Source organism: Cebus imitator, unplaced genomic scaffold (assembly GCF_001604975.1).
Source record: "Cebus imitator isolate Cc_AM_T3 unplaced genomic scaffold, Cebus_imitator-1.0 Scaffold444, whole genome shotgun sequence".
NCBI classification, from domain to species: domain Eukaryota; kingdom Metazoa; phylum Chordata; class Mammalia; order Primates; family Cebidae; genus Cebus; species Cebus imitator.
In genome coordinates this window covers 3,627,850-3,648,469 of record NW_016107759.1, presented here as the reverse complement: position 1 = coordinate 3,648,469, position 20,620 = coordinate 3,627,850, and the positions used below count along the sequence as shown (strand labels likewise).

At 36.0% G+C, this 20,620-nt stretch overlaps 1 protein-coding gene across 1 annotated transcript in view; it reads right to left on the bottom strand.

Moving 5' to 3' along the window:
* The window catches only part of JAKMIP2 (janus kinase and microtubule interacting protein 2), a gene marked incomplete at its 3' end in the record, with an annotated part of 163,351 nt that overhangs the window by 24,443 nt on the left and 118,288 nt on the right, over positions 1 to 20,620 (bottom strand). The window contains exons 5-13 of the mRNA XM_017511171.2: positions 14,120 to 14,329; positions 12,282 to 12,380; positions 8,757 to 8,903; positions 7,977 to 8,117; positions 5,606 to 5,662; positions 4,600 to 4,719; positions 3,527 to 3,655; positions 844 to 927; positions 107 to 169 (exon numbers count right to left, since the gene is read on the bottom strand). Of these exons, the coding sequence (XP_017366660.2) occupies positions 107 to 169; positions 844 to 927; positions 3,527 to 3,655; positions 4,600 to 4,719; positions 5,606 to 5,662; positions 7,977 to 8,117; positions 8,757 to 8,903; positions 12,282 to 12,380; positions 14,120 to 14,329 (1,050 nt within the window). The remainder of the gene's footprint in view (positions 1 to 106; positions 170 to 843; positions 928 to 3,526; positions 3,656 to 4,599; positions 4,720 to 5,605; positions 5,663 to 7,976; positions 8,118 to 8,756; positions 8,904 to 12,281; positions 12,381 to 14,119; positions 14,330 to 20,620) is intronic.

Genomic DNA, 20,620 nt, shown 5'->3' with positions numbered 1-20,620 from the left:
CTCCCCTTCCCCTGGCCCCTGTGCCACTCCTGAGAGCACCCCCTGCTGCTCCTGGATCTCTCATGATTTTCTCCTTTGCCCCACTAGGGTGTTACGCCCAACATACCTTTTCTAAAAGCTCCTGGTTTCTCTTAATGAAAAGTTGTTTATCTTCTACCCAGTGTGAATCCTGTTTGACAAAGAATATCGCGCAGTCAGCATTTCAGAGTGGCACGAAAGAGCCTGTGTCGTCAAACCGCTTTGCCAGAGCTGCCTTCTCCCCACCCTGTTTGTTTGCCTGCCAAAGACTGGTAAGTAGCACCCACCCCTGCCAGCTCCTTCAAAGACATTGAGACCAAAGTTGCCTGGAAAATTTAACCCCCTTTTCATCATCACTCCCTATGTCTACCTTTTCCAGTTTGAATAATCCAGGACCAGACTTCTGGGGACTCAGAAGTGACCACACAGGCAAAAAGTGAAAAGGGTCAGAATGCACACAGGCTAGATACATATGGATGGAAAACATTAAAATGCAGAAATGTAGCATAGAGGCAGAGAACGCAGCTGGGGGGTGGGTCTTGGTCTTAGCAGCTCATGACCACTCTAGGCTATTTGTACAGGGCTCCTCTTCCTCTGGCATTCTGTCTCTTGCCCAGCCTCATTCACTGTTGTGGCTGGGTTCATACTCTGCCCAGAAAAACACCAGGGACAGAAATACAGAGTTGAGCGTTCTAACACATTTTGAGAAAGATCACTGTGAAGAGCCAAGCTGTGTCCTGGATGCGGCCCATGCACAGGTGAGCTAGAGGAAGGTCAGATTAAATTGTCTGCATCTGCAGAAGAGCTAAGCAACCAAATGCCTACCTGCCCTTTCTGAGCCAGAGTTGCTTCCAGGTCTTCAATTTTGGCTTTATACCTCAGCACCTCTGCTTGGAGCTGTTCTTGAGCCTGGTGAGATCAAAATCCCAGAACTCAACAAGCGAAATAATCATTAAATATCCTTCTTGACTAGAACTCAACGAGAGAGAGAGAGAGAGAGAGAGAGAGAGAGAGAGAGAGAATAATTTTCTATGACACAAGAATATTTCTTACCTAAATTCTTGTTTAAAACTCCCAATAGCATTCTTTATTTTAAGGTTAATATTCAAACTATTAGAACTCCCATTATATTTCCAATCTTTTCCTAATACTCATCAACCTAGAGTCAAACCCTTACCCGCTGGTATAATCCTTGTTTCCTAAATATGCCCTGTAATTCTCCACTCTTCTCTTTATTTGAATGATTTCCCTTTCATGAAAGCCTTGTTCCATTTTGCCTCCCCAAATTTCTTTCCATCTTTATTTATTTATTTTTTTTGTGGGACGCAGTCTCTCTCTGTTGCTCAGGCTGGCATGCAGTGACATGATCTCAGTTCACTGCAACCTCCGCCTCCTGGGTTCAAGTAATTATCCCCCCTCAGCTTCCCAAGTAGCTAGGATTACAAGTGTGCGCCACCACACCCAGCTCATTTTTGTATTTTTAGTAGAGATGGGGTTTCACCATGTTGGCCAGGCTGGTCTGAAACTCCTGACCTCAGATGATCTGCCTGCCTTGGCTTCTTAAAGTGCTAGGCTTACAGGCATGAGCTACCGCACCTGGCCTTTCCATTCTTTCAGAGCAAACTTTGTGCCTAAATTTAAATCCTCAAATCAATTTCTCTCTGTCTTTCTCTCTGTCATATTTGTGTGTCTGTATGTATAAGGAGTTTTGAATACTGATCTCGTATTCAAACACCTTCTTGTCCTATGTGATTTAGCCTAGTAATTTGTTTCCTGCCTGTAAACCAATTTTTTTTTCATAATCTAGATAGGTTTTTTAGTATGAGGTTGAATAAAAACAGCAATGATAGATATCCTTATTCATGGTGAGGTGAATATTTCCTTTGATTATGAAATATTACATTTACCTTTATCAGGTCCAAAAAATGCTGAATTTTGCTAAGATTTATTTTAACTGTGAATCTTGTTGACTGTAACCTATTTCTTATTGTACCTAATTACATCTTTTGTTTTCAACGATGCTTTCATCTGTATTATTTTTTAATTTCTAGTCTCTTAAAATTTACTCTGTTGTTTTTTTTCTAACATCTTTATCTTTTAGATTAGTTTTCTCAGAATGATACGTTTTTCTGACTTTAATGGCCAGAGATAATGCTAAACCTTTATTTAGATAGAAGAATTAGATGAAACAGGGAGGAAGCTCCAAAAAACAAAAGGGGGACATATGCTATTATTTTAACTGCCAATCCATGCTGGTAAGAACACTTAATCACAAATATCATAGCACTGGGGCATATACATGACAGCAAACAGGCACATTCCTTTGTAATGATTGCTTGCCTGTTTTAAATCTGTTTTTAAAAAACCTGCTTATTTACTTATATATGTGTGTTTTCATGCTACTGTTTAAAAATTTATAACTGTTACAGCTATCCTTTCCCACTTAAAAATAGTAGTTGTGCAAAACTCCTCAGTGCATTGTAGACCCTCCAGAAAGACAGAAGGATGAAATCCCTGGGTGATCTGGGTGGTCATGCTCCCTGTTGACTCATAAAAATTTACCTACAGGGCAATTATAGCCTGGTGATTATGGCTGTAACGTCACAAGGCTAGGTTTATATTCCCAAATATATAATCCTAGGCTATATCTTAGCCTTGTGACTTTAGTTAAATAATTTAACTTTACTGCGCTACATTTAACTTCCACTAAGCTATAATTTCCTCTTCTGTAGAAAGAGGATAATAATCATATCTAGCTCCTAGGGTTGTTTTAGGATTAAATAGATAATGCATGTAAAGTGTTCAGCTCAATGCCTGGAACACAGCAAGCACTGAATAAATATTAAGAATTAGTACAGTACATGCCTATCTTATCTTTTCTTTTTGTTGAAATAGGCTCATGAGAGGCAGTATGATATAAAGAAAAGAACATTTGACCCAGTAAAACTTAAGTTGTAATATCAGCTTTGCCATTTACTATTTGTGCAGTTTGGGGCAATTCAATTAACCCCTCTGAGTCTCAAATTGCTCTTTTGTAAAATATCTGCCTTGGGGGCTGTCACAAGGGTTAAGTGAGATATTGTCTGTGAAAATTCTGATAAGCTGTCAAACGTAAATGCTGTTCACTTAATAACTAAGAGAAGAAATTGGCTCACTATTGCTTTTGAAAGATAAAAAAAGTAATTTTAAGCAAGAAACTAAAAATGGCTTAACAAAAAATGGCTTAACAAAATCCAATATTGTCTAGCTTTGAAAATGTATGTTTTCAAATAGCAAGAATAAGAACTATGGACTCAACTATCTTTAAAGGAACAAAAGCACTGATCTAAGCTGGTTCTAATATATCTGGCTTCAAGGTTTGTTGACATAAAAGCTATACCAGTCCAAAAGTTGCAAAGGAGAGAAGAGTACAGGGAAAGCTGTCCTATTCATATTTTTATGTCCATGATACTTTTATGCTGTGACTGCTGCACACTAATTCAGAGCACTCTCACAGATACACACTAACCTTGGCTTCTCGTTCAGCGTCAATGATGCCTCCTGTCTGCTCCTGTAAGAGTGCATATGCTCTTTGGAGGGCCTGATATTCTTTTGTTAATTGTCGAAATCTTAGTTCAGATTCTTCAGCTGCTAAACTCTTGAGGTTAAAAGAAAAGCGCCAAAACAATTGTGTTATGTTCAAGTCCTGTGTTCAATGTGAAATACTAACATTTGACTACTTTTTAAACAAGTAAAAGGTTTGTTTGACAGTCTATTTGATTTTATTTTTAGGTCTGAAGTATATATCTGGGCACAAATACTGTAATAGTTTCAAGTTGGACACTGCAGAAATACGTAAATATTTATTTTAGTAAAAGAAGCATTTACCATTTGATACATTTCTCATTGTTAAATCATTTGGGTTCCAAATGAGAAAACGTCATATCCAGATTTTGGTCCTAAATTTGAGGAAATGATACCCTAGAATTTTAGTCTTATTTCTTTTCAATATGTTCATCTCCAACAACTTGTTTTTTTCCCCCTAGATAAATCATGAAAGTTGTTTTATTGCTTTAGATCATAAACTTCAGGCTATAACATAATTAACAGGGAATTTTGGGGAAAGAATGAAAATTGGAGTGTTTCACTCTTAAAATCTCAAGTCAGGAGTTGCATGGTAGGGTCCAGGAATTTTCATTATAACTGAGCCCTCCAGATCATTCTGATGAGGGTGATCCACAGAGCACACTCCGCTCAAGAGTGTCTCAGACTACATCCAAAAGCCTGCTAAGCTTGCTCTGTGGTTCCTACCTTCCCTAGATAAAGAATCTTGGAAAGTAACTTTCGTTTTGAAAAACATCTTCAAATTAGAGAGCTGAACTGTAGAAACATTTCTAAAAGGTTTGCCTGTTTTCAAGAGATAACAATGCACAGTCTCAAAATTGGTTACTATTATCACCATTATGAGATATGGTTTACAGTTTGTATAAACTTTGTGCTGTTTATACAAAGGAGATAAAAAGCAGAATGCTTTTTCTTCCCACTTGAATCAAAGATTTGGTGACAACATCACCCACGGCTAGAGACGTAGAAAAAGCTTACTTCATCCAAGTCATCATCGGGAGTAGCTGGTGTTCTGTCTGTTCTAAATGAGGCCATGGATGATGTCTCCGAATCCATAGAGTCCTCATCATAGCCAATAAACGGGTCTAAAACAGGCCTCTAAATGGAGGGAAAGTACGTATTTACTGACACAACTAAAAGTAGGGAAAGTTAAATGTTAAAATACTGTCAACTGGCATACATGTAAACGAACATAGAAGACATGGATCCCCAATGCTTCTTTGTTGAAATAAAAACATTAGGCACGAACATAATTCCAATAAGTGTTTCTCTAATATGATTTCACTTCTGACATCTTCAAGAAAAATTCATTTAGCATTTTTCATAGAAACACTGAAGCCTCTTTCATATTACATGTTATATCACGATGAGCTAATGTGGTTTACTCTTTCCTGTATTTAAATAATGACCAAAGGACTTTGAAAACTCAGGTGTCTACGTGATGGAGATGATCAAATCTTAAGTCTTGTCATCCAAGTCCACATCAAAAACAAATGGTATACTTAGTAAAAACAAAAATAAAAATCAAACAGACTAAATAACAAAACTTTGTGGATTATAAGAGGCTATACAGATATTGGTGGAGTGGGAGGATCATTATCAATAATATTGTCTGAATGAATAATAAAAATATATTAATACTGTTCAGTGGGAGACATCAGATCATGTGTATTTCTTGAATATTCTTGGAGTATGACTCTCCAGCTTGTCAGGTAATCTTTTCTAAGTCAAACCTAGTGGCATCTCCATTTAGAGAAAATCATATTAAAGCAAACCCTTTCAGGTTAAAATTTACAACAGAATCATTTTTAGACTTCGAAGAAATGTGAACAGAAAAGATTTTCTTCTAGAAAATAAAGCCCATGGCTTGCTGCAACAGTTCGGGAACATCTGACTCATCACATCTTTGCAGGAAGATTCCATGCCAAGACTCATATCTCTGGCTGTTTGTGGTGAATGCCTGATAACCTCAATTTCTTATTACCTTAATTGGCTTGGAGCTTCTTCTATGTTTTCTTCTACGGATGAGCTTTTCTCGGTCCTGGAAAACAAATGAAAGATTTTTTCAGTTCCAGTATTGGTACATGTTTCTCTACAGGTTTTTTTTTTTTTTTTTTTTCCAAATACAGTGTTTTTTCCCTTAAGGCATTATATTTGGAATAGAATAAGACTTTGTTTTTTAAATTTTGGCAACTTTTGGGATTGACACTTAAATATATTCAAAATAAGAATCTTCTACAACTATTCCTGACGACTTAGGTGGATCAAGGAACCTCATGATCAGAAAGCGTACTGTGTTCCTAATCAGAATCCTTTGTTTTGTGCTTGAAAATCAAGTAGCTATGAAAATAGTTCCTCATATTCCTCCAAAGCACAGTACGTTAGTTCTCCTAGATCCAGAATTACTTTAAATTTATGTTAAAAAATATCATTTCACAATAAAGTAAAACCGTATTCTTTTCATTTAGTCATTTGAAATACATGGAAAACTGTCTTTTGCCTATTTTTGGATCCTTGTTCTCACCTGCAGTCCCTGAAAACAGGACAGGGAACAGAGTGTCTAGTGGGTTGGAGCCATTTAGTGTTTCTGTTTTATTTTCAGTTTTTAAAAAATTTTCTGGGAATCTCAAAGAATGCCTAGAAATATTGATCAATTTCATGATTTATTGTTGCTGTGAATGGAGATATCCAGGGAATTTGGGGTTATTCACTAAGTACTCCATGTATTTACTGTACAAATTCAAACTAGAGAGAGTGTCTTTTGGAAAGTCTGATGAGCATGCCTAAATAGCCCAAGATTCTATAAAAAACTTACAGCTTAATCTCAGGATATTCAAAGCCAGGCAAGTTCCCGGGCTTATGAATCTGTAAAATTTATAAGCTACTAGGATGTGAAAATGAAATGAGGAAAACAGGGAGCCCACATTTAATAAGTAATCTGATTTAATCCAGTGGTGTTTAGGCTTTTTAAATTTTTTTCACCTTTAAGAGTAAAAATGCCACCTCCATATATGAGACTTTTACAATGTATACATTTTTGTGATGATTAATAGTGAGCGTTAATTTCATTGGACTGAAGGATACAAGTATTGTTTCTGGGTGTGTCTGTGAGGGTGTTGCCAAAGGAGGTTAGCATTTGAGTCAGTGGACTGGGAAAGGGAGACTCACCCTCAGTCTGGGTGGGCACTGTCTAATCAGCTGCCAGCTCGGCCAGTGGCCAGATTAAAAAGCAGGCAGAAGGACATGGTAACACTAGACTGTTTAAGTCTCCTAGCCTACATCTTTCTCTTATTTCTTCCTGCCCTGGAACATCAGACTCTAAGCTCTTCAGCTTTGGGATTTAGGTTGGCTTCCTTGCTCCTCAGCTTGCAGACAACCTATTGTGGGACCTCACCTTGTGATCGTGTGAATCAATACTCCTTAATAAATTCCCCTTTATGTATACATCTATCCTATTAGTTGTCCCTCTAGAGACCCCAATATAATTATATATTTAAATTACCTTCCTAATCTAATGTATTCATTATAACATAGTCAACACAGAAATTTTAAAAAGGATGAATCATAAGTAATTATAAACAGAAGCTATACCCTTTCTTTCCCTCAGTGGTAGTGAATCAATTTTCTCACCTGACTCTGGAGACTATTGCCTAACTCCCCCCTTGCTATTCAAATCTTTAGGCCTTGACTGGTTCTGAAGTGAGAGAAACCAAAGATGTCATTCACAGAACAAAGATGGAGAGGCAAAAAAGAAAACCCAAAGGCATCTAGAGGTCTTAGTACATCCTTACTAGTAACATAAACCTCAGCCAAACTCAGATGGAAGTAATAGCTCTTCCACCCACTCAGCAGGTAATGATCAGAAAATCTGGACTGAAATTTTAGTTCTGCTATATAATTATATTGTTGCTGTTTATCCAATAAGTATTTATTAAACTGTAACTATATGCTAGACACTGAATTGTGACCCGGGAAACAAGAGATATATGTGATGTTGTTGTCATAGACAACATATTAAGTCTCTGAGCCTCAAGATCCTGCTACTGGAAGGCAATTACAAGACACACCCACCTTACTTACAAACTTATACCACAACACATTTAAAAGTTCTTTTAATGTACTTTGCTGTTATTATTTGTGCTACCAAATTAGTTAACAAAGGATTATAATTTAAAAGTTATAAAGCAGTTTAACAATATAAAATATTGGAACGTAAATTCTAGAACAAAATTACATATTGAACATATGAACTTGGGCCTCTCGAGTTAATCTAAAATTAACTGATTTCAGTATACATTTTGTTGGCTACTTGTCCTTGGGAACAACTTAGGGTTTACAGATTGATTGACACATACCCTTGTGAGCTCATCAATAATATTCTGTTGCTCAATGACCTGAAGTTTTAGGAACTCTGTTTCTTGCTCTTCATTAGCTTGGTCAAGGTCATTCAGAGATTTTAATTTCTTCAGGGGTGGATGGGATGTTATTTTTTCTCTCTGAATTGGAAAAGAAGAAAGTACAGGTGAAGTTTTTAAAAATCTTAAACTTTGGTTGTTAAAATATCTGTAGAAAGTTTATGATGCTCCAGCTAAATGTGAAAATTATGCAGCCTGAATACACACACACCAACTAAATCCTCAAGCACATTTTATCTGGCATAATAAATCAACATCATTGGAGATTGTCTGAAGATCTCTATAGATGTATTGAAAGTCTATTAAGAAGTACGTTAGCATATCACTTGTCCATATATAATACAAGTAATGGTATCCATTTTCCAACTATCAGGCACAATCTTAGAAGACAAGATGTGCCTAGGGTATAGATCTGTAAATAGCATGTTAGTGAAGTCATGGAAGGTTTCTGTGGCTATGAAAGCTTTCCTTCTCCACTTCCGAGCTTTTGGAAAGCGTGCAAATTCCTGGAAGCACTCCTACGGTTTTACAAATATAGAACTCTCATAAAATTCAGAGCCAGCAAACTTCTCATGCTTTCTTTCTTGAAGCTTCCTTGCTTACGTAAGGAAAAATCCAAATAGCATTGTATTCTAAAAAGAAGCTGAGAAATAGCAATAAGTCCGGCTATTGGGGTAATATAATCAAGGAAGCTGCAGTTTCGCAGTCTGTGATACATACCATTTCTGAATTTTCCTTGGTAACTGCTTTTAGTTTTTCTTCCATGCGCTGCAAGGACACCATCAGTTCATCGTTTCTCTTGGCGAGGCACTTGTTCCTTTCCAGGAGAGGTTTACATTGCTTTTCGGTTTCCCGCACGCGTTTTAACTGGGAAGAAATAAGTTTAAGATTTGTGTCTTGTGTTTGAGGGACATGGGGGCAGGGAAGAAAGTGGTGGGAGTGAAAGCATCTCTGGAGCGGGCATTGTCTGCTTCACTGTGTGGCTCAGGACTGACGACTGACATTTCAGTCCTTCATTTAACAGACCGATGGCCTTCTTTTCAGTTTTCACTAATGGCTTTTCATCACAGCCTTCGTAACCCCATATCAATTCATTATCTTAAGGAAAGTACTGCAGACACTGGTTTTGGAAATGCTCCAGAGGACCTGCTCTCCTTGCTTTCTTTCGCTTCCCCCACCCGTTACCCCACTGGGCTCAGCTGCAATCTCTGCACCCGGAATTACCTTCATTAGCTCAGAGATAAAGGAGCTCACCCAAATCACACAGGTCACTAAGTATTGTGACCAGGACCTGAATCCAAAGGTCATTCTTTCAGAGATCTTGTGGAGATCTCCTGACTCACACTACAGTTGTTATTTTAAAAGAAGTTTTATTGAGAACAAAACCCCACATAAGTTTGAAACTCTATCAATGCTTGTGTTTAAGGATATAGAATTCTCCCCACGCTTAGTAAAGTATGATTGCATTGTTATCCAGCCATGATTAAGAGTGATCATACTCTCATTTGCTTGGTTAGTCTAAAGCAGGGTTTCTCAGTCTTGGCATCTGTGACTTTTTGAGCCAGATGTTTTTTTGATGTGAGGTGTCCTGTGCATTGGTGGATGTTTAGCACCATCCTTGGCCTCTGCTTGTTAGATGCCAGTAATGCTCTGCTGATTGTGACCACCAAAATATCAGATATTGCCAAAATCACTTGTAGTTGGGAACCACTGGTTTAACTTTATGGAAATTGTCTTGGGGTGATAATTAATAGTCCTCCCCTTTACTTATAAACCTCTCCTATTTGTATATTTCATAATCATCCTGTACATAATGGATTTTCATTTTCAGCTTCTCAAGATTAGCTTATTCTTTTCATACCAATGATTCTGAAATTGAACATGTATTGGGAGAGGAGCAAGGAAAAAGGAGGGGTGTATCAGAAATATTTGAGAAGACTTTTTAAAGTATTCACTACTGTCCTTGGGCATCTAAGATTTTGGGAAGTGCTGAGGTAGGAGACTTAGCTAATTATGAATATTTGTAAAATCTAATTTTATGATTCTTAAGCAGCACTTCCACAAATCCATCTCAATCTCAATTTAAGAACTCCATTTCATATTAAAGGACAAAACTGGATTTATTTTTATAAATAATCTGACTTAGTCCTGAAGCATTAATGCCTTAGTCTTTAGTGCCTGAAGCATTCATATTAAATATTGTATACATATAAGTACAATAAGTTATTCTAATAGGTTCACTATTTTCATCTGTCTCTTTTTGAAGGTCAATGATGTGAGTTTTAAATATTTAAATTTACTTATTAATGCTGCTCATAGAAAATGCAAATATGCACAAAGAAAATATCTATAATTTATTATATCATACATCAATAACAATAGTTCCACAATACCCAACACAATGTTCCTTTTAAGGTATACCTTAAATAAAATACAGAAAGGTTGGAAAAAAAAAGTATGTATGTGTATATATGTGTATGTGAATATGTACATATATATGTATGTGTATATAGTTGTACATACATATGTATATATACACACATACACATATACATTCACGCCAACACTAAAACAAAAATCTGATACAGTTCAACTAATAACAAAGACTTTAAGTCAAGAAGTGCTACCAGAGAAGAAAAATGCATAATGATTAAAGTGTCAATACACACAAAAAAACAAACAATTATTAATTTATATTCATCTAGTAACATAATATCTAATATATTATATATTATAAATATATATTATATGTTCTATATGCATATAAAGTAAAATTGAAAGAACTGAGAAGGATATAGACAAATCTATTGCGAGAACAAGCAGACAAAAATATCAGTAAGCATTTAGAAAATTTTAAAGAAGGTTATTAACAAACTTCAATCAAAGTGCAACTAATAATTATAGAGTATGCCTTCTTTTCATGTAAACATGTAACATTTCTAAAATTGACTGTATGTAGAGCTCATAAAGCAAATCTCAACAAATTTTGAAGGAATAAAATATACAAAGTACATTCTCTGACTATAGTAGAATTAAGGTAGAAATTGATACCAGAAAGATAACTCAAAAACCTCTAAATGTTTTGAAATTAAGCCATATGCTTCCAAGTGACTCATATATCAAAGGAGAAATTATATGACATTAGATAAAATTTTTGAAAGAAATAACAATATATCATACTAATGCAAGGATTCGAGAGACAATTACAGCCTAAAATACATATATTTGAAAAAAGGAGACTGAAAATAACTCTTTTATGTGAATAGCTCTATTAAAGTAAAAAATGTAAGCCATAGAGCAAGATATTTTAAATGCAAATGTACCAGAAGTAATGATAAAAAATCCTAATAGTAACTAAAACAATAAAGGCAGCATAACAGAAAATGGGCAAAAGGCTAAGGGCAAATTATAAAAAATATCTGAAAGGCTAGTAAATATTTGAAAAGTTATCCTACCTTCTTAATAATGAGGAAAATTAAAACCATAATGTAAGGTGTAAGGGTATACCTTACATCCACCAACATGACTAACAATTATCTTTCTATGTTGGCATATATATGGAGAAACTACCACTTTCATTCATGATTGGAGGGAATTGTGACAACTTACTGTTTGGTAATAACTACTGATGCTGACTACACCTATACTCTAACATCCAGTAATTCTACTCCTCTGTATATTCCACAAGAAATGGGCAAATTTTTTTACAAAAACATGTAGAAGCACTGTTCTTCTCAAAACAGCTCAGAAATTTTAAGGAACAACAGAAATGTCCATTAACGATAAAATGGATGAGTATATTGTCATATATTATTTGAATGCTATAGAGAAATGAAAATGAATGAATTCTACATGCAACACAATGGATAAATCTCAAAAACATAAGGCTGAATAAAGAAGCAGAAGTAGTCAGACAAAAAAGAGAAAATATTGTATGATTCCATTTAAAAAAGAATTTAAATGGTGATAGACATCTATAGTGATTGAAGTCAGAATAGTGGTTAAGTTTAATAGGATGCTGATAGGGAGGGGTCATAAGAAGCAGGAGTTTGAGATGCTTATAATCTTCCACTTACTCATCTGGATGGTGGTTTTTTTATTGTGCCGCTTTATGAATATCTATTGAATGGTATCTTTGTTATTTGTACACTTTTTTCTATTATGGTACATGTCTATAACATAGTACGTAATTCTGTAACATAACGCTTAACAACAACAGCAACAAAACATTTTAGTATATCTCACCAGTTCATTTCGTTCATCTCCAAGCAAGGTATTCCTGTCTTCTAATTTTCTTATAGTGGCATTCAATTCAGCTATTCTCTTTTGGTTTCTTCGCAAATCCTACACCAAAAAATTAAAATGGGTATTCTTCAACAACATTTTTCACAAAGTTTGGAAATATCACTTATTATTCATAAAAGTAATGGGCTCAGCTCTCTTACCTGATTCCTGAAGTGAGAATAAAATATTTTTTTATCCAAAGAGTAAATATTTACCCTATTATGACTTTCAATATTTACCACTTGGGTTGAAGACCATGCCAGGTTGTAATTGCAAATGAATTCAATGTGGTAGATACTCCCTGGAACCAGGACTCAGGGAAGGGGGAGTCAGAGCATTGGATCAACCTATCAGAGCTGTGTGCTATGAGACCAAGGTCATGCTGTGAGAACATAGGGTTCAAAGGGCATCCCTTGTGTCATGACCACACATTGCTTCCCACAGCTTAGATAGTTGTCCTGCTATTACCATTAGCCACAGAGGGAAGAGAGTAGGAAGTAGGGATGAGTATTGCCAATTCCTTCATACTCCTGAAGAAGAAGGTCAAAGTGAGAAAATGTTGGTGTATTACCTTCATGTGTAAAGGGCAGTAGTTTATAGGATAGACCTCATTAGTATATTCTGCCCAATGAAACTGGCTTCTCCACTGGCGGAATTGCTATGAATCACCTTACACAGGGCATTCATGGCTTAATTTCATATTGTAGAATTACATAAGACTGTTACTGTTATGTGCTGGCAATTATATTATCTTCTTACATTTTGATAATGCTGTACTGTTGACAAAGCAGTTTCAAACATATTATATCCCTACATTCACAATATCCTAAAGGATTTAGCAGAATAGGTAAAATTTAGGTATATAATAAGTCCTTTAAGGTCCTGTGGCTAATATCAAAAGATCAATAACGAATATGTATTAAATGCTATGTACCAGACATCATGCTCAACGTTTTACATATTATGTCTTCTAATCATTGGATCAGCCTTAGGAGGTACTACTATAGCTTCTGTTTTACAGATGAGAAAACTGAATGGTGGTTGTTTGCCTAAGGACACACAGTAAATGACAGATTTGGGATTTGAACCAAAGATTCTGACCTGCTAAGATATATATATATATATCTCCTGAATACCAATTCATAAATTATTCATTACTTAGCTCTCAGTAATACTTTGGAACCCATCTCTGTTTCTAAATAATACATTTCCATCATTATAATAGCTAAATAGTTGGAAAGGTATAAGCGTTATAGCCAACTGCATATAAGACCATTTCTATTGCTGCACTTCTGAAAATAATTTCTCATATAAAATGATGAAAACCCAGGGAAGTAAGTAGTAAGTTCAATAAGTCTTTAGATGAAGTTTATAAATGCTTTTGTCTTTTATGCACTTATACGTTTTGTGCCCTGTAGATGACAACCATCTGTATCAATTTCCAACCCAATTGTTCACAAAAGGGAAGATTACCAGTCTAGGCAAGAGGCAAAATATTTTCATCTAATTTTTGTTTCTCATAATAGACTTAAGTTTAAATAGATATTGCCTGACTAGAAAAATTCTAGGAAGAATTTAAAGAAATCTGTAAGTCTCATGTGATCTGCTAAGGCAGTGCAGACCACTTAGTCATCTATGAGTTTAGAAAACTCTGTTCCCAAGATACTAGCTGAGTTGATAGTAGAAGGTAGATTGATTTCTTTGTAGTAACCAAGAAAAGAGCTTAAGTGAAAGGTAAAGCATGGGAGCTAAATAAAAGATGACTTGTGTGTTCTTAACTTCAGCTAGACTGGACTTACAGGACTGCTGCAGTGTTCGGAACCATCACCTGCCCTTCCCGGAATTTCTCGTTTCGGGCTGCTCATGTTGCACTCAGCCTCCTTGACCAGAAAGAGTTGTTCGTCCAAAGCCTCCTTCTGAAGTTGGAGTTTCTGTACATAGCCTGTTTGGGTCTCCAGTTCCTTTTCCAGGGAAAAGATGATCCTGTCCTTGGCTTTGATTTCATCCATCTGAATTAAATGAGACCCGGGACATTTTATGTAACAATGCTGTAAAGAAATACATTTTTATAATGGTATACATTTAACTTCTTTCATATGATTGATACAGAAAAAAAATCATGAATATGACAAGTGTATTGATTTCACATATAAGATGAGGCAACATTGTGTAATAAAGAAGTATCCTGGGTTGACTTGGTATTAAGGAGAGTAATGTTTTTTCTTCCTAGTATATCCTGTGAAGATGTTTTAATTCAATATATTGTTTGAATTAGTCTTGGTTGATTAGATATGTCTAACTTTAAAATGGTCATTAATTTGAATAAAGATGAATACTAAATATTCCACTATAATGTTTCCTAGGACATTTTTTGATGTCACTTCTTCTTTGGAAAAATGGGCATTCAAATTCAATCATAATAGCCATTGCTCTTATTAGTAGGTGATCATTTGTAACTGAAGAAACTTCAGACTTCCCAGTGGCCTAGTCATTTTCCAAGACTAACATGCTTCCATTCAGGTGATGGATTTGGAGGGAGATCCTTCCACAGTTCATGTGTTATATCTCTTTCTATTCTCACTTGTGTTTCAGAGCAGCCATCTTAGCAGCCATTTTACCATTACTATAAGAAAATCATGGTTGGGACTAAAACGAATAGAAAATATCTGGCAATGTCAACCACTGTTTTCCCTCCCACATGTGTGGGATGTATTTATTGATTCCAATATGCATTTCTGCTAAGCCTAGGCATGGCCTCAGAAGAATTTCTCGACTAAAGGCCACAATACCAATTGATTTGAGTTCCTTTAGAATGAAACCTTTTTGCCATCCTAGGATAAGGGATAATAAAGTGAATGTCTATGAACAGTTTTTAAAGAGATCATAGCCATTGGGTGAAAGCTTTCTTCTCATTTCACCATATTCTATGTGTTTATTCAAAACGGAGATAAGGAAAAGACATTTAATACTAACAACATTACGCTGTTTTGCTTTTTCTAAAAGTGTCTTCTTATACAAAACAAATAATTTTGTATAAATCTTTCTTTGCTGTGTGCTCTTAGACCAGAAAAAAAAAATATTTGCAACAGAAATGGTGTTACACAGTCACATATGTTCCACATATAAATATCTGTGAGCTACTGCCTTTGAGTCATATACTTAAATTTTAGGTCAATTCTGAAAGAGCTTTGGGCTAAATTCTTCATGATCTTGTAACATCATCTGATAACTTGGTGAGAATTCAATATTATCTTGTTAATTGGGAATAATAGCATTGTATCTGGTTTGTGCCTCGTAAAAGACTTGAGACCAGTGTTTTGCTTAACTGAGCAGTATGTTCATTTGTCAGACTTGTCATCTAGAGCATTACTTTCATTTACAGGTTAACATAGCTCTAGTTGTTTTCTATGTACTCACCTTGCTGAACTTATTGAGAAAGCATTCCATTACCGTCCACATTCATCCTCATCATCACCATCATTATAGCTGAAATTCATCGATCTTTTACTATATTCAGGGTACTATACTCAAAGCTTAATATACCCTATTTTATAAGAATCCTATTCAGTAGGTTCAGTCGTCATCATTTTACAGATGATGACTGAGGACCTGAAAGCTTAAAAATTCGGTCATAGCCATATGGCTAGTAAGTTGTGAAGCCTTATTTTTAATGGATTCTTCTGACTGTAGAGCCCATTGTGTTAGGCACTATGCTATACTAGCTTTAAGATTATTCATATACTTTAAGCATTTCCCAAAGTGGTTTCCTATGGAATATATAATAATTAGTATTGAGAAACCTTTATTGCATAATGGTTATGAGCATGGACTCTGATCTCAAAATACTGAAAATCCACCAAGGCTCTATTCTTAGACGGGAAAGAGTACACCAGAATTCTTTGAGGAAATTTTCTAGACAGAAAAGCTCCTATTTTTCTCCCTTCCAGTCCCAAAAATGAAGCTTGGGGTGGGGGAAGGCACAGAAGAAAACAATGAAGATGCGTATATCCATACTATCGAAAAAGTTTCCTATGTTATTCTGTGTTCATGCAGTTTGTGAGCCACTCATCAGGTGGCTCAGATTTTACTCTTTTTAATTTTAATTTTTATTTTACTTTAAGTTCTGTAATACATGTGCAGAACACGCAACTTTGGTACATAGATATACATGTGCCATGGTGGCTCGCTGTACCTATCAACCCATCATCCAGGCTTTAAGCCCCACATGCATTAAGTATTTGTCTTAACGCTTTCCCTCCCCTTGTCCCCTACCCTGGACAGGCCCCAGTGTGTGTTGTTCCCCTCCCTGTGTCCATGTGTTCTCATTGTTTAACTCCCACTTATGAGCAAGAACATGCAGTGTTTGGTTTTCTGTTCCTGTGTTAGTTTGCTGAGGATGATGGCTTCCAGCTTCATTCATGTCTCTGCAAAGGACATGATCTCATTCTTTTTAATGGCTGAATTGTATTCCATGGTGTATGTGTACCACATTTTCTTTATCCAGTCTATATCACTGATGGACATTTGGGTTGGTTCCATGTCTTTCTATTGTAAATAATGCTGCAGTAAACATACATGTGCATGTGTCTTTTAGTAGAATGATTTATTAAAAATTTGGTCATAGTCATATGGCTAGTAATGGGATTGCTGGGTCAAAAGGTATTTCTGGTTCTTGATCCCTGAGGAATCATCACACTGTCCTCTACAATGGTTGAACCAATCTACATTTCCACCAACAGGGCAAAAAGTGTTTCTATTTCTCCACAGCCTCACCAGCGTCTATTGTTTCTTGACTTTTTCATGCTTGGCATTCTGACTGATGTGGGATGGTATCTTACTGTAATTTTGAATGGCAATTCTCAAATGATCAGAGATGATGAGCTTTTTTTTTACATGTTTGCTGGCCACATAAATGTCTTCTTTTGAGAAGTGTCTATCTCCTTTGCCTACTTTTTTTTTTTTTTTTTCTTGTAAATTTGTTTAAGTTCCTTATAGATTTTGGATATTAGACCTTTGTCGGAAGAGTAGATTGTAAAATTTTCTACCATTCTACAGGTTGTCTTGCTCACTCTGATGCTAGTTTCTTTTGCTATGCGGACGCGCTTTAGTTTAATTAGATCCTGTTTGTCAACTTTGGCATTTGTTGCAATTACTTCTGGTGTTTTCATCATGAAGTTTTTGCCCACGCCAATGTCCTGAATGGCATTACCTAGGTTTTCTTTTAGGATTTTATCGTTTTGGGTTTTACATTTAAGTCTTTAACCCATCTTGAGTTAATTTTTGTATAAGGTGTAAGGAAAGGGTTCAGTTTCAGTTTTTTGCACATGGCTAGCCAGTTTTCCCAGAAACATTTATTAAGTAGGGAATCCTGTTCTCATTGCTTGTTTGGTCAGGTTTGTCAAGGATTAGATGATTACAGATGTGTGGTGATATTTCTGAGGTCTCCGTTCTGTTCCATTGGTCTGTATGTCTGTTTTGGTACCAGTATGATGCTGTTTTGTTTACTGTAGCTTTGTAGTATAGTGTGAAGTCAGGCAGTGTGATGGCTCCAGCTTTGTTCTTTTTACTTAGGATTGTTTTGGCTATACGGGCTCTTTTTGGTTACATATGAAATTTAAAGTAGTTTTTTAAAATTCTGTGAAGAATGTCAATGGTAGTTTGATGGGAATAGCATTGAATCTATAAATTACTTTGGGTAGTATGGACATTTTCATGATATTGATTCTTCCTATCCATGAGGAGGGAATGTTTTTCCATTTCTTTGTGTACTCTCTTATTTCCTTGAGCAGTGGTTTGTAGTTCTCTTTGAAGAGGTCCTTCATGTCCCTTGTAAGCTGTAGTCCTAGATATTTTATTCTCTTTGTAGCAATTGTGAATGGGATTTCATTCATGATTTGGCTCTCTGCTTGCCTCTTGCTGGTGTATAGAAATTACAGAAATTTTTGTGATTTTTTTCACATTGACTTTGTATCCTGAATATTTGCTGAAGTTGCTTATCAGTTTAAGGAATTTTGGGCTGAGATGATGGGGTTTTCTAAATACAGAATCACCTCACCTGCAAACAGAGACAATTTCACTTTGTCTCTTCCTATTTGAATATCCTTGATTTCTTTCTCTTGCCTGATTACCCTGGCCAGAACTTTCAATATTATGTTGGCTAGGAGTGGTGAGAGAGGGCATCCATGTCTTTTGCTGGTTTTCAAAGGGAATGCTTCCAGCTTTTGTCCATTCAGTATGATATTGGCTGTGGGTCTGCCATAAATAGCTCTTACTATTTTGAGATCTATTCCATCAAAACCTAGATTACTGAGAGTTTTTAACATAAAGTGATGTTAAATTCTATCAAAAACCTTTTCTGCATCTATTGAGATAATCATGTGGTTTTTGTCATTGGTTCTGTTTGTGTGATGGATTACGTTTATTGATTTGCATACGTTGAACCAGGCTTGCATCCCTGCGATGAAGCTGACTCAATTGTGGTGGATAAGCTTTTCGATGTGCTGCTGCTGGATTCGGTTTGCCAGTATTTTATTGAAGATTTTCACACTGATGTTCATCTGGGATATTGACCTGATGTTTTCTTTTTATGTTGTCTCTGCTTGATTTTGGTATCAGGATGATACTGGCCCCATAAAATGAGTTAGGGAGGAGTCACTCCTTTTCAATTGTTTGGATTAGTTTCAGAAGGAATGGTACCAGCTCCTCATTGTACCTCTGGTAGAATTGGAGTATAAATCTGTCTGCTCCTGGCCTTCTTTTTTGGTTGGTAGGCTATGTATTACTGCCTCAATTTCAGAAATTGTTATTGGTCTATTCAAGGATTCAACTTCTTCCTGGTTTAGTCTTGGTTGAATGTATGTGTCCAAGAATTTATCTATTTCTTCTAGATTTTCTAGTTTATTTGCATAGAGGTGTTTATAGCATTCCCTGATGGTAGTTTGTACTTCAATGCGTTAGTGGTGATATCTCCTTTATCACTTTTTAGTGTGTATCTATTTGGTTCTCTCTTTTCTTCCTTATTAGTCTTGCTTGTGGTCTATTTTGTCAATTTTTTTAAAAAAAAACAGCTTCTGGATTCATTAATTTTTTGCAGGGTTTTTCTTGTCTTCATCTTGGGATTTCTGCTCTGATCTTAGTTATTTCTTGTCTTCTGCTAGCTTTTGGATTTGTTTGCTCCTGATTCTCTAGTTCTTTTAATTGTGATGTTAGGGTGTCGATTTGAGATCTTTCCATCTCTCTGATGTGGGCATTTAGCACTATAAATCTCTCTCTTAACACTGCTTTAGCTGTATCCCAGAGATTCTGGTACATTGTCTCTTTGTTCTCATCGGTTTCAAAGAACTTCTTGATTTCTGCCTTAATTTCATTATTTACCCAGGAGTCATTCAGGAGCAGGTTGTTCAATTTCCATGTAGTTGTGTGGTTTTGAGTGAGTTTCCTAATCCTGAGTTCTAATTTGATTCCACTGTGGTCTGAGAGACTGTTTGTTGTGATTTCAGTTCTTTTGCGTTTGCTGAGGAGTGATTTACTTCCAATTATGTGGTCGATTTTAGAATAAGTGTCATGTGGCATGAGAGGGATGTGTATTCTGTTGATCTAGGGTGGAGAGTTCTGTTATATTAGGAATGCTTAATCCAGAGTCGAACTCAAGTTCTGAATATCCTTGTTCATTTTCTGTCTCATTGATCTGTCTAATATTGACAGTGGAGTGTTAAAGTCTCCCACTATTATTGTGTAGAAGTCTAAGTCTCTTTGTAGGTCTCTAAGAACCTGTTTTATGAATCTGGGTGCTCCTGTATTGGGTGCAATATATTTAAGATAGTTAGCTCTTCTTGTTGAATTTATCCCTTTACTATTATGTAACACCCTTCTTTATCTTTTTGATCTTTGTTGGTTTAAAGTCTATTTTGTCAGAGACTAGGATTGCAACCCTTTCTTTTTCCTGCTTTCCATTTGGTTGCTAAATATTCCTCCATCCCTTTTTTTTGAGCCTATGTGTGTCTTTGAACATGAGATGGGTCTCCTGAATACAGCACACCAATGGAGCTTGACGTTTATCCAATTTGCCCCAGATTGGGGCATTTAGCCCATTTACATTTAAGGTTAATATTGTTATGTGTGAATTTGATCCTGTCATCATGATGCTAGCTGGTTATTTTGCACACTAGTTGACGCAGTTTCTTCATAGTGTCATTGGTTTTTATATTTTGGTGTGTTTTTGCAGTGGCAAGTACTGCTTTTTTCTTTCCATATTCAGTGCTTTCTTCGAGAGCTCTTGCAAGGCAGGCCTGGTGGTGATA